This window comes from Equus caballus, chromosome 2 (genome assembly GCF_041296265.1).
Source record: "Equus caballus isolate H_3958 breed thoroughbred chromosome 2, TB-T2T, whole genome shotgun sequence".
Taxonomy (NCBI): domain Eukaryota; kingdom Metazoa; phylum Chordata; class Mammalia; order Perissodactyla; family Equidae; genus Equus; species Equus caballus.
In genome coordinates this window covers 29,246,758-29,261,848 of record NC_091685.1, presented here as the reverse complement: position 1 = coordinate 29,261,848, position 15,091 = coordinate 29,246,758, and the positions used below count along the sequence as shown (strand labels likewise).

The window sequence follows — 15,091 nt, the reverse complement described above, 5'->3', positions numbered from 1 at the left end:
TCAGTGACTGTTCTCCAGGGCTTCCAGTCTAATGGGAGAGAGAATCTGCACCCTGAAAATTTCTGTCTTAATGGTAGAGATATAATTCCTGTCCTTAGGGTCCTAAATTTTGGGGGTGAAAGTCTGGTCCTCATAGTTGGGATCCCCTGTCTGATGAAGGAGATAGCCCTACCCTCTCCTCTCTCTCTCTCTGAAGGTGGAGGAGACTGGTCCTAATTCTGAGGAGCCCTAGTCTGATGGGCTTGATTGACCAAGTCATGCAGTTACAGGCAGCTCCATCCGGGCAATGGAGAATGAGTGGGCAAAGGGTGGGTCCTGGCAGGCTCTCTGGAGGAGAGGTGCACTGGAAGAAGCTTGCTGGAAGACAGCAGGAGGAGTTTGTGGGTCAGGTGAATGAAATCTGGTGGGGAACTTGAGACCTGGGAGGACTCTTTGGGACCCTCACACCAAAGGCCATTGAGAGCCACAGAAGGTTCCTGAGCTAGGCAATGCAGAATATGAGAAAGCTATGGCAGTCAAGGGCAATAGGAAGAGCCTCCTTGGAGGACAGGAGACCTGGATTCTCATCCTTGGGCAAGTCACTGGACCTCATTTTCCCCATCAGTGCGATGGAGAGATGATAAGATTGATCTCCAGCTCTAAAATAACATGGCCAGTTCTCAGGCCGGGAGCTGGGAGACAGATGAGATCAGCCATGTTGCTGAGACTCAGGTTCCCTGGTGTTGTGTGGGAAAGGCTGGAAGGTGCAGAGTTCTGCCCAGCAGTTCAGCAAAGGCTAGAAAGTAGGGTCCTTGGGGATATTCACCAGTTGGAACGGGAATCCCCAGAGGCCCACTGATTGCAGCTGATGGGAAACTCCACCCTCCATCCTCCTCCCGTCAGCATTGGTTCCAGCCCTGAAAAGCCCCCTGGGGCCTGCTAGGAAAGAACCTGGACAACGGGGGACAAGGTGGTATACTCAGCGGGCAAGTGAGAGGTGACACCAGTGCCAGCAGCGCCTCACTGTCTTCAGCTGCTGTCTGTTCCCCTGTTCTGGCCAGGACTCCTTCCCACTGCCCTCCAGGACCATCAACTAGCCGAGCCATGGGCAGCCAGTGGCTTTTGCTGCTGCTATTTGTTGGGGATGGAGCCCTCAATCTGCCTGGTGAGTAGCCACATATACCTTTCCCATCTATCCTTCTCTGGAGGCTCTCAGAGCCCCACTTCTGGCTGGTCAGAGAGGGGAGGAAGGGGGTAGAAGATTAGATAGTATCCCCAGGAAGATCTTATAACATGAGCACAGCCATCGCCCACCCCACCCCTAAATTGTCTGAAAGGCTTGGGGCACCAATAAGTTTGGAGGTAGGAGCATGACAGATGACCTCCAAGGGACTTCAGGCTTTGCCCATCCGTACTCTTCCGGGATGCGCTCTGTCTGTCTACTCCCTCCATTTTGTCTGTCACCTCAGCTGTCTCCGCCTTTCTGTCTGTCCTTTCCATCTGGGCCAGGCCAACAGCTTAGGGTTTCAACAGGCTAGTTCCCACCCAAGGTGGCCCAGAACTGAGGGCCCAAGGGCTTGGACCTCCGCTGTCCTCCTCTCCCCTACTCCAGCAAAGAGCAACCGCCACCTCTAATGCCTCACTGAGCCTGAAGTTGGAGTGCAGTGCTGGATCCTGAGCTCCTAGGAGAGTATGGGGGAAGATACTGGGAGATGGCAAGAAATTGCCTGTCTCATCTCTCCCATAAGTCCATGACTTTTTCCAGGGACAGAAGTTTCCTTGGCAAAGCACCCAGGAAGCAGATACCAATTTTGATGAGAGAAGCAGAAGGGGATAATCATTACCAAGAGCAGATTCTACTTATTGAGCACCTACTATATGCTAAGCCCTGTGCTAAGTGCTTCACGTGCATTATCTCATTTAATCCTCATGACCATCTGTGAAGTGGGTACTATCATCATCCCCGTTTTACAGTTGAGGAAGCTGAGGCTCAGAGTCATGAAGTGCTTTGTCCCCCATCACAGAGCTGGGATTCTATCTCAGATCTGACTTCAGAGCCCAGGCCACACACCTCATTGCTTCTCAAAGGAGCTGTTGTGTCCAGAATATCTCAATATCATAAAAATATCAAATTCTCACCAAATCTGTAATTGTGGCACACTTTTCAATCAAAATCCCAATAGGATATTTTGTAGAACTTGATAAATGGGTTCCAATATATGTAAGGAAGAACAAAAGGCCAACAATAGCCAAAATAATTTTGAAGAGCAAGATGGGAGACTCACCCTAACAAATACTGAGATTTACATTAAAGTAAATCTGGTGTTGGTGCAGAGAAGTGAACCAATGGAATGGAAAAGCATGGAAATTGGTCTGGATACATAATGACAGGTAGCATGATGAATCAGTGGGGAAAGGATGGACTTTTCCATAAGGGGGCAGGGACAACTGGTTAACTACATGGAAAAAACACAAAATCACATCCAATGGAAACATCTCTCCTTGCAAATAAAAATTTGAGACGCTGTAACAAGACATCTGTTCATTTCAGCCTGGACTTTTGTTGCAAACCCACCCATGTATCACCAGAGTTTAGAGGACTCCTGGGATATTGAGCCAAGTCCCTCACTGTGCTGAGGGGGACATGGAGGCACCGAGAGAGGTGGGGCCTCTCTCCTGGACAGCTCTCCTGCCCTACTGTGACCCCTTAACTCTGCCCAAGGCTAGAAGAAAGTAGCATATGGAAGGAGCAGGTGCCAGACAGGGGCAGGGGTAGGGACAAAGGTCAGTGCCTCTTCAGAGCTAGCTTATGGGAAGGAGGAGCTCACCACCTGGGCTGGGTCACCTTGAGTTTCCTGAATTAGTTCTTTGATAACTGCCAAAAATGCAAGGACAGGGCATCAGGTGATGGACCTATTTCTGCCCATTGCCCAGGGGAAAGAGAAAGATTTCCAGGATCCAGCTCAGTGTACCTGATTTGAACCTTTCTCTCTGGAGAGAATGGCTGGCTCGGTCATGAGAATGAAGCTGTTTTTGCGAGGCTGTGCAGTGCAGCAGGGAAGACATTGGGCTCTGGGGTCTCATGGACCACGTACCAAATGCAGTGGCACCACTTCCTGGCTGTGTGACCTTGCACAGGTGTCTTCGCCTGTCTGAGCCTCAGTTTCTTCATCTGATAAATAAAAATAATTATCTTTACTTCAGGTTGGATGTGAGGATTCAATGCGCCATTGCTTATGGGTTGGAGTGGCACCTTACTCAGACAAGGTGAAAATCGAACAATGACAAACTATCCTTGACTGCTATTGCACTAAATGAAGTACTTGGCTTGCAGTTGGGGGTCATTTTCTACAAAAAAGCTGTATATCTTTAAATATGAGAATCATATTCAATGCAGTAGGAAACTTACACCAAAAAAAGCATCAAGAAACCAGAGACTGTTACCAAAAGTTCAGTCTCTGAATCCGGTGCCAATCCAAATAACAAGAACAGAGTCTTGGGTGAAAAGGAAAAAGAGCTTTACTTTCTTTACCACGTAAGGGGAGCTAGCAGCTGGCTAGTACCTTGAGAACTACTGGCTCCTCGTTAAGAAATGGGTAAAGAGTTTTAAAGGTTTGCAAGGAATGGGGTGGGGGAGAGCCTGTGACCTTGCTGGTCAGTGTTTTCCCCCAGCCTGCATTTGGCCTTGTGAGGCTGTTCCCAGGGAGGAGGGTGACGAGATAAGGTGGACGTCCTTGGTAGTCTGTCTCCGTGGTGGATTCCAGTGTCAGGAAGCCAAGGAGTTGGGGCCTGGGAAACTTTAGCTTCTTGATATTCTCTGGACATTAGTTTTGCTGTAATAAACTTCAAGGACCAGTGATGAGCCAAAACTTTAGTGTGAGTCAACTTTAGTGAGGCCACCTGGGCTTTCACAATTTGTAACTTCAATTTGGTTGTAAAGCTCAGGGAGTCAAAGTTTAAAGAAACAGATATATACACATGAGTGTAACTAATGAAGCTGGGAAAGGGGATGGGTGCTCTTGGTTTTAACCCCATACATGCTGAGTTTAATGTAGGGGAACCCATATCAGGGCCTCTATTAATTAAAAGCCTACAACAAGGGGCCGGCCCTGTGGCCGAGTGGTTAAGTTCGCACGCTCTGCTTCAGTGGCCCAGGGTTTTGCTGGTTTGGATCCTGGGTGTGGACATGGCACTGCTCATCAAGCCATGCTAAGGAGGCGTCCCACATAGCACAACCAGAAGGACCTACAACTAGAATATACAACTATGTACTGGGGGGCTTTGGAGAGAAGAAGAAGAAAAAAAAGATTGGCAACAGATGTTAGCTCAGGGCCAATTTTTCTAAAAAAAAAGAAAGAAAGAAAGGAAAGAAAGCAGAGACTAAATGCAATAACAGATTTCTGCCTTTTGCTGACTCTCCTTCTCGGACAATCATCGAGGCGAATGAGACATAGTTGCCAGCTCTAGTTAAACCCACTCTCCCTGGCACGCATTAGCTGAGATCTATTAGCACAAAGCTGGCACATAAATGAATGCGAGCCAGTAATAATGGAGTTGGTATTGATATTATTTTTATTGAATCTTCCAATAAGGATACTTGGTAAGTGAGAACATCTGAGAATCTGGATTGGTGGAGGGAACAGGTGTATTAGTTTCTCTTTGTTTTTGTTTTTACAGGCATTATTACAACCTGGGGGATGGAGTCAGATACAACAGCCTCCACAAAAGTCTCTGCGCCTAAGGGAACTGTAGATTCATCCACAACTTCAGCTCTGTCCAAGAATGGGAGAGACAACGACCCTACAGTTCCACCTCATACCTCACCAGCAACCAGGAGGACAACAGAGTCTGAGTCCCAGAAGCATACACCAGCTACTCCTCTGACTTCACCACTAGGCAGCAGCTCCGCCGGGTCCACTGAGCAGACAACCCAGGACATGAGGCTCAGGAGGAGAGATTAAATACAACTTTCACCACAACCCCCAAGGGCACAACACTGTCAAATTCCACGATGACTTCTCTGTTGAAGGACCAGGGAGGGACATCCAGAATCACGGCCTCATCCAGCATGGCCACTTCAGCTGAGACCCCGAAACAAAATCAGAGAGCTCCAACTGCAGCCGCATTAGCATCAAGCTCCATAGTCAATGGATTGGAATCATCACTGTGCACTTACTCACAGAAGTCAGCCACTATCACAGCTGCAACAGCATTAAACACAGCAGGCAATGATGTTACATGATCAGGGTCCATGACAGCCACTGTCTCTGAGGAGTCAGCTACAACAATATCCCCAACCACATTGAACAAAATCACTGAGGCAAAAGAATCTCTACCCGTGACAACCAGTGCAGTTATCTGCACCACTTCACTAACCATGACCACCCTGGGGACAACTGGTGTTGGAACAACCATGTCTGGAACTCAGGAAGGGGAAACTACAGCTGCGCCTCCAACCCCAGCAACAGCCCCCACGATGAGAACGCTGTCTGAAACACATCACAACACCGCCACACAGACACCTTCCCATCTACTGGAATCAGCCCCAAGTGCTGGCACTGCAACAGCTCAGTCACCTGAGACAACAGCTGCTCATTCAACAGCCCGTATCCTCAGCTCCTCAGGGACAACAAAATCCTCTGCCAAGACTGGGGCCAGTCAAGCTTCCCCTAAACACACCCAGAGCAGTAGTCCCAGAGCAGGAGTCTGTACTCTGGATGAGTACCCAGCTAGCAGGGGTGTTTGTATGTGCAATGACAGCTACTACGCTCACTCAGGTAAGTCTGAAGGAACTCATGTCAGTACAGCAAAGAAGAGATGGGGGCCAGAGCGGACCTCATAAATCTGTGAAGGCCCAGAGGAATGTGCGTCCAAAGGGTACGGGAGGGCTCGTGAGGTTGATCAGACACTAACACCTAAAGAGTCCATCCTGGGGCTGGCCCGGCGGCGCAGCAGTTAAGTTTGCACATTCTGCTTTGGCGGCTTAGGGTTCACTGGTTCAGATCCCTGGTGCAGACATGGCACCACTTGGCAAGCCATGCTGTGGTAGGCATCCCACATATAAAGTAGAGGAAGATGGGCATGGATATTAGCTTAGGGCCAGTCTTCCTCAGCAAAAAGAGGAGGATTGGTAGCAGATGTTAGCTCAGGGCTAATCTTCCTCAAAAAAAAAAAAAAAAAAAGAGTCCATCCGGTTAGAGGTGATGTCTATGAGAGGACAGGCAACTGCGCATATGAGTTTGTTTTAGTCTGTTCAGGCTGCTATAACAGAATACCATACACTGGGTGGCTTATAAACAACAGAAATGTCTCATGGTTCTGGAGGCTTGAAGTTCAAGATCAGGGCACTGGCTGATTCAGCGTCTGGTGGGGGTCCCCTGCCTGGTTCATAGACAGTTATCTTCTCACCGTGTCTTCACATGGTGGAAGGGGCAAGGGAGCTCTCTGAGGTCTCTTTTATAAGGTCACTACTCCCATTCATGAGGGCTCAACCCTCATGACCGAATCAACTCCCAAAGGCCCCACCTCCTGATACTATCACATTGGGCGTTAGGATTTAACGTATGGATTTCGGGAGGACACAAACATTCAGTCTGTAGCAGAAGTGGAACAGACAATTCATCGACCCCCAACCCCCAGGACTCCAACTGCTGGCCAGAGATTAAAACTTCCTCAAGAGAGGAGTTGATAATCTACCAAAGACAAAGGCTGTAGCGCCAGCGGAGGCTTGGAGGGCTAGGCAGGGAAACTGAGGCAGAAATCTTATTGTTGGGGCAAGACCAGTGTGGCAGATATTTCAGAAAGCCGGAGTTCACAGGGCCTCCCCTAGGTGCTGCAGCAATCTCCCAGGCCCACACGCTAGCCGCATGGAAGCTGGGTCCTGGGAACCGAAAAGATGATGTTGTCCCCCCGACATGTCCTCTACAGTCAAAATAATTCTAACTCCCCCAAAACATTTCAATTTAACAAAATCCCGATTTTCCTAAAATGACTGCTCTGCTGTTTTAAATATCAAATTCCTTCAAAAAATATTTCTTTGGCATTCCTGCTTTGGTCTGTTGGATGATCCAGCCTTGGGATAAAGCTTCTCTTACATTCAAAACTAAGCAGTGCTTACTGTATGGACCAGTATTTTCCAAAATGTATTTTGTGGGACGCCAGTGCTATGGGATTTCAATAGACATTACACTAAAAAAAAAAGGGTTCTGTTGTCAAAAAATATATTTGGGAAACACTGGATTAAACAAAACTGCTTCTTGACTGCAGGACTTTTCAGAGCCTTCAATATTTAATATTCCACTGTCCACTGTGACTTTTAAGTCAGATTTTGAAAGCAGATTGTAGCGGGAGTTTTCCAGGAGTGTCTGTCCCCAGAATCCTCCTTCTGAGGAACATTAATGTAGCCCCTTGGAATATACCCTGTTGCAGAGGAGGAGAATTCAGATGAGAGCTGAGTGGGGCTGGGTGAGATAGAAGTGACTGGGATGACCCGTCCAGCCCGGGGGCATTTTAGTCAAACCCTGGGTAGGTATTGGCTCATTAGAGGGTTGTCCCTACCTATCTCAACCACCTCTCTTGGTGAGATGGGGGTTACGTGCCCACTTGTAAAACGCTGCATGTGTCCCTCCACAGGAAATATAAAGTCTATGCTTGTGTTTTCATGCACTGAGGATGAGCCAGCTTTTCTTTCTGTGTTAATTTGTTCCCCTGTGAGTAAACAGGGACTCTGCAAGATACACTGTCTGGGTTTGAACTATGCTTCCTTTTCTTCTTCCGGGGATAATAAGAGCACATGTACCTCACAGCATTAATGTTTGAGTATTAGCTATTGTTAATGTTATCATTTGGCGCTCCGTATCACAATATGCTATGGATTACAATAGCAGAAATTTCTGTGATTGACTTCAGCTCCCCCTGCAACACACACTGGTACAAAGCATCTGCCCTTGAATTGCAGCCCGTCACTCTGACCAAACACGCCTGCCAAGATATAAAGAGTGAGCTTTTTAAAAGAGCAAAGGAAAAGAAATTTTTACATTCAAAGTAATGAAACAAGTCCAGAAATGTCTTACGCTACTATTTCCGCTCCGTTTTCCTTTTTAACGGCTAATTTTTAAGCAGGTCATCCCAAATTCAATAGAAAGTGTGGAAACAGCAGGCACAGAAAGAAGGGGTGAGGGTTAAGTATTAACCTTCTCATTCAACACCAAAAAAGCACTCGTGTTGGACATTTAGCAGGACACCTTGTGGTGCTGGGGCAGAAAAGCAACTCTAACTGGCTTGAGCAAAACAAACAAACAAAATTGAAAACATGAAACAAAATAAAACAAAATTTGTTGGCTCATGAAACTAAAATGTCCTAAAGAGGACGTGAAGACTGACCTCTCTCCCTCATGGCTCTCAAAGGCGCCCCCTCCCTCCCCTCCCTCGGCCTGTCTTTCTCAAGTTCAGGCTTTTACGAGATAGAGCCACTGACTGAAGCAGTTTAGGCCCCTCCAAAACCCCCAAGGCCCAGGCTACGTATTGGAATGAGAGGGAAATCAAAGAACAAAACAAATCAATACCTCCAAAAATAATCTTGCCAGATAAGTAACAGAAACCAATTGGGCTGGCTAAGGGAAAACAGGAGAACTCATTATAAGGGTGTCTTGTGGAGGCCAAGGGTAGGCTCCAACAAGGATGTCCAGGGACTGGGACTTGGAACGGTGGATATGGCAGGAACCAGGAAGTCGCTTCTCTCTTCTCCATCTTGCTCTCCCCATTCTGCACCTGCACCTGCTTTGTTCCTCTCTCCACACACTGGTTTGTCCTACCTCTCAGCCCACGTGACCGAAAATTGCTGCCTCACAATACTCACGATTTATACTGCCTCCTTTTAGGCTCAGTTCCTGGGAAAGAGATTCTGAGTGGATCGGTGAAGGCCAGGGATCAGGGTCCCCCAGTGCCATCATGGTGTGGGCGTCTCACCTCCTGTGAGGGGACTCTGTTTCAGGGAGTCATTGTGGGTTGGGCTAGTATCCCCAGTGTCTCTTCCACCCGGATTAGAACTAGTATCCCTTCCCATAACATTGTCCCAGGAGCCTCAGGAGGCCCCTGTCCTGGCTGTTGTTCTCCTGCAGAACTGTCCACGTTGTTGGTGGCTCTGCACTGCCAGCCGCAGAAAATTGAGGTGGTCCTGATCAGCTGCTTCCTGAAGACTCACCACTGGAACTTCTCAGGTGCCTTCTCAGGATGCTCCAGTGTCAGCAAGATAGAGGAAGGTCACCGCGTCCAGGTCTTCAGAATGGAGAAGAAGGAGGTCAACTTGTGGACTCCACCTCTCTGTAAGCAAGCTGGGGGGACCACCTGATAGGAAGAGGGGATAAGTGGTGGTGTGGGGGGCCTGGGAAATGAGCGATTGGCCTCAGCGACCATTTCCATCTGACTGAGGAATAATTCTCCAGAATGGAGTCAAGTCTTCGCCATCAAACCAGTCTTTTTTTGGGGGAAAAGACCATGTTGTACCCCATCAGACTGGGACTGCCCTTATAGATGGTGCCATGTTTGATGGACTGGGATATTGGTTTCCAAATCTGTCAGCCACAGAACCCTTTAAAATAATCACAACCATTGGGGCTGGCCCCGTGGCCGAGTGGTTAAGTTTGCGCGCTCCACTGCAGGTGGCCCAGTGTTTCGTTGGTTCGAATCCTGGGCGCGGACATGGCACTGCACATCAGACACGCTGAGGCAGCGTCCCACATGCCACAGCTAGAAGAACCCACAATGAAGAATACACAACTATGTACCGGGGGGCTTTGGGGAGAAAAAGGAAAAAATAAAATCTTTAAAAAAAAAAAATAACCACAACCAAAACCAATATTTATTAATTTCTTACCATGTGCCATGCGTCAAAATCTTTTTTGCATGCATCATCTCATTAAATTTTCACAATAGTCCTGTGAAGTTCCCATTTTACAGATGAGCAATCTTAGGCTCAGAGAAGTTGAGAGATTTTCCCAAGTATCACAGCTAGCTCTTAACAGAGCTGGTTTGTGCTCCTGACTACTCACCAGTGCTGCTGCCTCCTTTCTTTGGAAGAGAGCTTACACAAAAGCCGAATATAAACATAAATATAGAAAAACAGAGCTGTTTTGACTGAATGGGGGAGGAAGAAGATCGCCTCACTGGGTTAGCTGTCCCCCCAACACCTAAGTGGGCGGTTACGCCCCTTTAAGGAGGCCCTGGGTCCCACAGGCTCAGTTTGAAAACTAGAGTTTGTCCTAAAAGGGTGATTTAGTTCCTTTCAGTGTTTACCGTTATCTCTAGTTTTGCCACACAGAGCTTCATGGGGTCTCTTGCTTAGGTCCTGGAACAGAGTTGGCAGTTTCAACATGCGATAGGTAAGTCCATGGCTATGCCCCTAGAAATCTCTATCAGTGTTCTTTTTAATAAAGTGCTTTATTTACAGCAACAAATCTTTTGATTCTTTTAAAAGATCCTGAGGAAACAATAAAATACCAAAAAGATATCCAAATCTTGGGCTAGGGATCAGGACGTGGCACTTTTAAGAAGCACCCCAATGCTTACTCTTTTATTTTTTTTCCAAGGGATTCTAAGATGTACACTGAAATTTGAGAACCACTGGCACAGAGGTTAAGAACACGGGCTCTGGAATCAGAGAGATGTTGAATTCTGGCTCTTGTACTTGCTCTGGGCATCTTTTAACTTTCTAAGCCCCAGTTCGCTCTTCTGTAAAATGGGACTAATAACAGAATCTTCCTCAGAAAGTTGTGGTTAGGCAACGGCACCTGGCATACAGCCCATGCTTAGTAAACTTTAGCCATTGCTTTTAAATAAACCACTTGCAGCCAACAAGTATGGGCGAAGGTTTCCCCTGGAGATCTGAGGGTAACGGCCCCTCCCTGTCTTTTCTAGACCAACAGCAGCCACGCCCTTTATTCTCTGGAGGTGCAGCTTCTGCAGGTTCTCCCTGGCTTCACCAATACTGACTTGACGATGCTGTGCTTAAGCTGCACGTATCCTCTGGTGGTGAATGTCAGCCAGAGCGACCCTTACCCAGTGGTCTCCTTCCTGTCAGTTCTGCTCTATCTCCCTCTCAGGCTGGGCCCTGCGGAAACTCCTGAGTTCCTAGTGCTACCTCAAATCCAGGCAAAAGTGGTCAAAACCCTCAGGATGTTGGCCTCCCCATGCTCACCCCACTAATCATAGGTACCTCTTAGACTGAGACTCAAAGCATTAGTGGAAGAAAAAAGATGTTTCTATGACACAATTCATTATGGATTGCTTATATAAATGGAGTAGGATGGCTTGGATGGCTTCAAGGCGCTAGGTCTGGGGATCAGTGAGGTGGGCCCTCACTTTTTAGGAGGTCCCGGAGGCAGGTTAGCAGATTTGCTCCTCTCCTCCCCTTATTCTCTATGGCTACCAGTGCTCGTGACCTTGGGTGCAAGGCAGAAGGTGAGTGAGTGTCCCTCCCTCTAGGGTGTTGTGGTGAGGGTCTAACTCCTATCCCTTTCCAGATATATCACCATCCATGTTCCAGGCACTGGGGACACCATCGTCATCCTGGGCATCTTCACGGACCCTCAGCTCTCATCTCCACTTGGGAACAGACCAGCTCCCCTTGGCAAGCCTCTCTACGTGGTCCTCAGAGCCACAAGCAGTGATCCAGACAGATTTGCCCTTGTGGCCAATGAGGTCTTTGCCAGCTCCAACATCTCCAGGATGGGTACTGTTAAGGACACCTACCACTTTGTGAAGGAGAGGTAAGTGTCTATAAGGCCTCAGTAACATCCTGCCAGTGCCATATTATCTTTTGGACTGTGGCTTGTGCCAGGTGCTTTTGTACCCATGTGCACAGATCCTGTCACTCCTCTCTGTATCCATGGTACCTAAGCACTGGGAGAAGGTACATGCTGGGTGAATGTTTATTGAATTAATGCAAGTATTATTATCACTCCCATTTTGCAGATGAGTAAATTAAGGTACAGGGGGATTAACACCTGTCCAAGATTACAGCCAATAAATGACATTCATTCCTTTTTTTCTTTCCTCAAACAATTATTGAGGGTCTACAATGATAAAAGTAAAAAACAAAAACTAACATTTCTGAGTGCTATACACTATGTTATACATTTGACATGCATTACATTTAATAGCTAATCACAGCTAATTCCGACATAGCATTTACTCCATGCGTGGCACTGTTCGAATCACTTCACATATATTAACTCATTTAAGCCTCACAACACACTGTATGAGTGTTATATGTTTATTCCCATTTTATAGATGGAGAAACTGAGGCTCAGTTCACATAGTTGGTAAGTGGCAAACCTTGCTAAGTGCCGGAGACATAGAAATAAGTAAGACTAAGTCCTTACCCTCAACAGCTCACCATCTAAGGAAGTAGCTGGGTCTCCTGACTTCTAGGTTGTATTTGATTAATGTTAACAACAAGTCTTCACAGAGCACAGTGAATCATTAATTGCCTCATTTATTTTTGAAAACAACCTTCTGAAGTATTATTTCCTCCACTGTATAGATGAGGGGATTAAAGAGGGGTTCAGAGAGTGTAAATGACTTAACCAGACACGCTGTTGATCTATTCATGGTCCAGAGTCCAGGTTCTGAAACACCACCAAATCCGCCCTAGCATGTAATTCCTCCTTTGTCAGGAGGAAATAGAACCTACTGATTAAGGGTATGGAGCCAGGCTGCTACCTGAAGAAACTTGGGCACCTGACTTAACCTCTCTGAGCCTCAGTTTCCTCATTTTTAAAAAAGAAAGGGTCCATCAAGGGGGAAACTAGAATGGACTTATTGATGGTGAACTTGAGCCCTGGAATAAAGGCCCTGGGGTAAAAAGGCTAAATGGGATTTGAAGAGTACAAGAGGCAGAGATCAGAGAGGTAATTCCCTAATACCTACAGGAGGCAGCATCTGTGTGGACAGGTAACTTGGTGGGAAAGTAATTTGCTGTCCCTTAGGTTTTTGCATTGGCTGGTTTCTGTTCCTGGAACCCACAACTCCCTGACACTCACATGGAAAACTCTCATCTCCTTTAAGTCGTTGCTAAAATGTCACCATTTCAATGAAGCCCACCCCACCCATGCTATTTAAAATTGCAAACTATGTTCCATTCATCCACTCTAGATCCCGATTCCTTTCTTCTATGTACTTATCACCTCCTAACTGTACACTGTATCACACAAGATCATTTATTTTTAAGTTAGTTATTGTCCGTCTCCCCTCACCCACAAGAGAATAGGAGGTTTTGCTCTGTTTTATTCACTCATGTTCCCTAATTCTCCTAAGCACCTAGAAAGGAGCCTATGTAACAGTAAGAATTTCTTTCTGCCCGTGGACCCTACACCACAGGCCTATCCAAATATTACCAGTTATAGTGAAAGAGTTACATTTAGGTTATTGTCATCTCAAAAAAAGTTACTGTGACAATAGTGTGGACAGTTCAGACCCTTAGCTCTGAATCCTTTAGCTCAGAATTTTCCATGTCTGTCACGGTTTGCCATCAATCCCTACATTGTCACCGGTAACTGAGTTTTCCTTTTTCAATTTGGAACAGTTATTGCTAATAAGGAATCACTGATAAACTAGGCTCAGTCAAGAAATAAACTTTAGGGACCAGGCCGGTGGCCAAGTGGTTAAGTTCATGTGCTCTGGTTCAGTGGCCCAGGGTTTCATCAGTTCAGATCCTGGGCGTGGACATGGCACTGCTCATCAAGCCATCCTGAAGCAGCATCCCTCATGCCACAACGAGAAGGACCAACAACTAAAAATACACAACTATGTACTGGGGGGCTTTGGGAGAAAAAAGGAAAAATAAAATCTTAAAAAAAAAAAAGGAAACAAACTTTATTGAAAGGAAAGAGACTTAGAAAAAGAAAAAAATAAAATGAAAGTGAAGAAAAATAAAAGGTCATCTCACCTTGAATTTACTAGCACCACACTGTCAAAATAATAATAGTGAGGAGGAGGAGGGGAAGGAGAAGAAAGGAAAAGAAAGAGGAAGAGAAAAGATGTTAAAAGAAAAAAAAAGGAAGAGAAGAAAGGGGAAAGAAGGGAGGGAAAGTATTGTCTTCCTTCTAGGATTGATCTGAGGATGAAATGAAATAATGCAAGTAAAGTTCCCAGCGCGAAACCCAGCATCTACACCCATACAGGACAAGCAGAAAGGGGGAAATCACTGTTTGTCCATCCACACCGTGGCCCCGAGCCGGGGCTCCTAACAGTTGACGACGCTGCCTCTCCCCACAGCTGCCCAGTCAGCAGCCAGCTGCTCCAGGGCCTGGGGGCCAACGGGGTCTCTCTAGAGGTGACGCCGGCCTTCAACCTGTTCCGCTTCTTGACCAGCGATACGCTCTACCTGCACGGCCGAGTGACTCTGAGCGACAAGCGGGCGGGGCGCCCGTGCCAGCCGGTGAGCGGGCAGCCCCGGGGGCCCACACCCGTCGCCGCAGCCTGTGCCTGCCGGGCAGCTCCGGGGTGCCGCGCCGGCGAGCCACCTCCCGGCAATGCCGGCATCCTGGGGGCGGGACTAAGGCGGTACCTGGGGGACAGCGGTGCGGGGGATTGGCCTAACCTGCCGGGGGCGTGGCTTGTGGGGGTGAGGAGGCTGGGGTTGACCTAAAGGGCGGGATCTTGGTGAACGGCCTGCATCTACCTGGGGCCTCCTGCATAGGCCCGCCCGAGGTCGGGGGTCTTGTCACCCTTATGCTCGTGTCCCCACAGACCTGTAGTCAGAAGAGTCCGCCCGGGAGGAATCGAGCCTGGGAGATCCGAGAGCCGGAGGGCATGGAGAACAGAGCCCTCTGGATGGTGTTCGGGCCCATCCGAATAAGCGGTAACTGGATCATTTGGGGGCCTCCCTGACTTGTCTTCCAGAGCCTCCCACTGACCTGCTCAGAGACCCCGACCCTTCACTGAGCCCCCTCCTCCCTTCATGCCCTCACATTCTTTCCTAAATCCAAGTCTCCTCCCCAAGCCCATATCCTCCTCGGCTCCCCCTTGGCTTTCCCTGGACTCCCCGTCTGCTCAGGAGAGGTCCCCTCCCCTCACCCGGTCCTTTCTGACTTATTAAACTTATTAAACTTCT

At 47.7% G+C, this 15,091-nt stretch overlaps 1 protein-coding gene across 1 annotated transcript; it reads left to right on the top strand.

Moving 5' to 3' along the window:
• The first annotated feature begins 4,381 nt into the window (after window positions 1-4,381).
• On the top strand, window positions 4,382-15,091 carry LOC111772401 (uncharacterized). Its single transcript, XM_023635435.2, has 6 exons — window positions 4,382-4,579; window positions 4,657-5,756; window positions 9,099-9,302; window positions 11,522-11,744; window positions 14,254-14,416; window positions 14,728-15,091. The coding sequence occupies exons 2-6, from the start codon at window positions 5,231-5,233 to the stop codon at window positions 14,866-14,868; spliced, it is 1,257 nt and encodes a 418-aa protein (XP_023491203.1). The 5' UTR covers window positions 4,382-4,579; window positions 4,657-5,230; the 3' UTR covers window positions 14,869-15,091.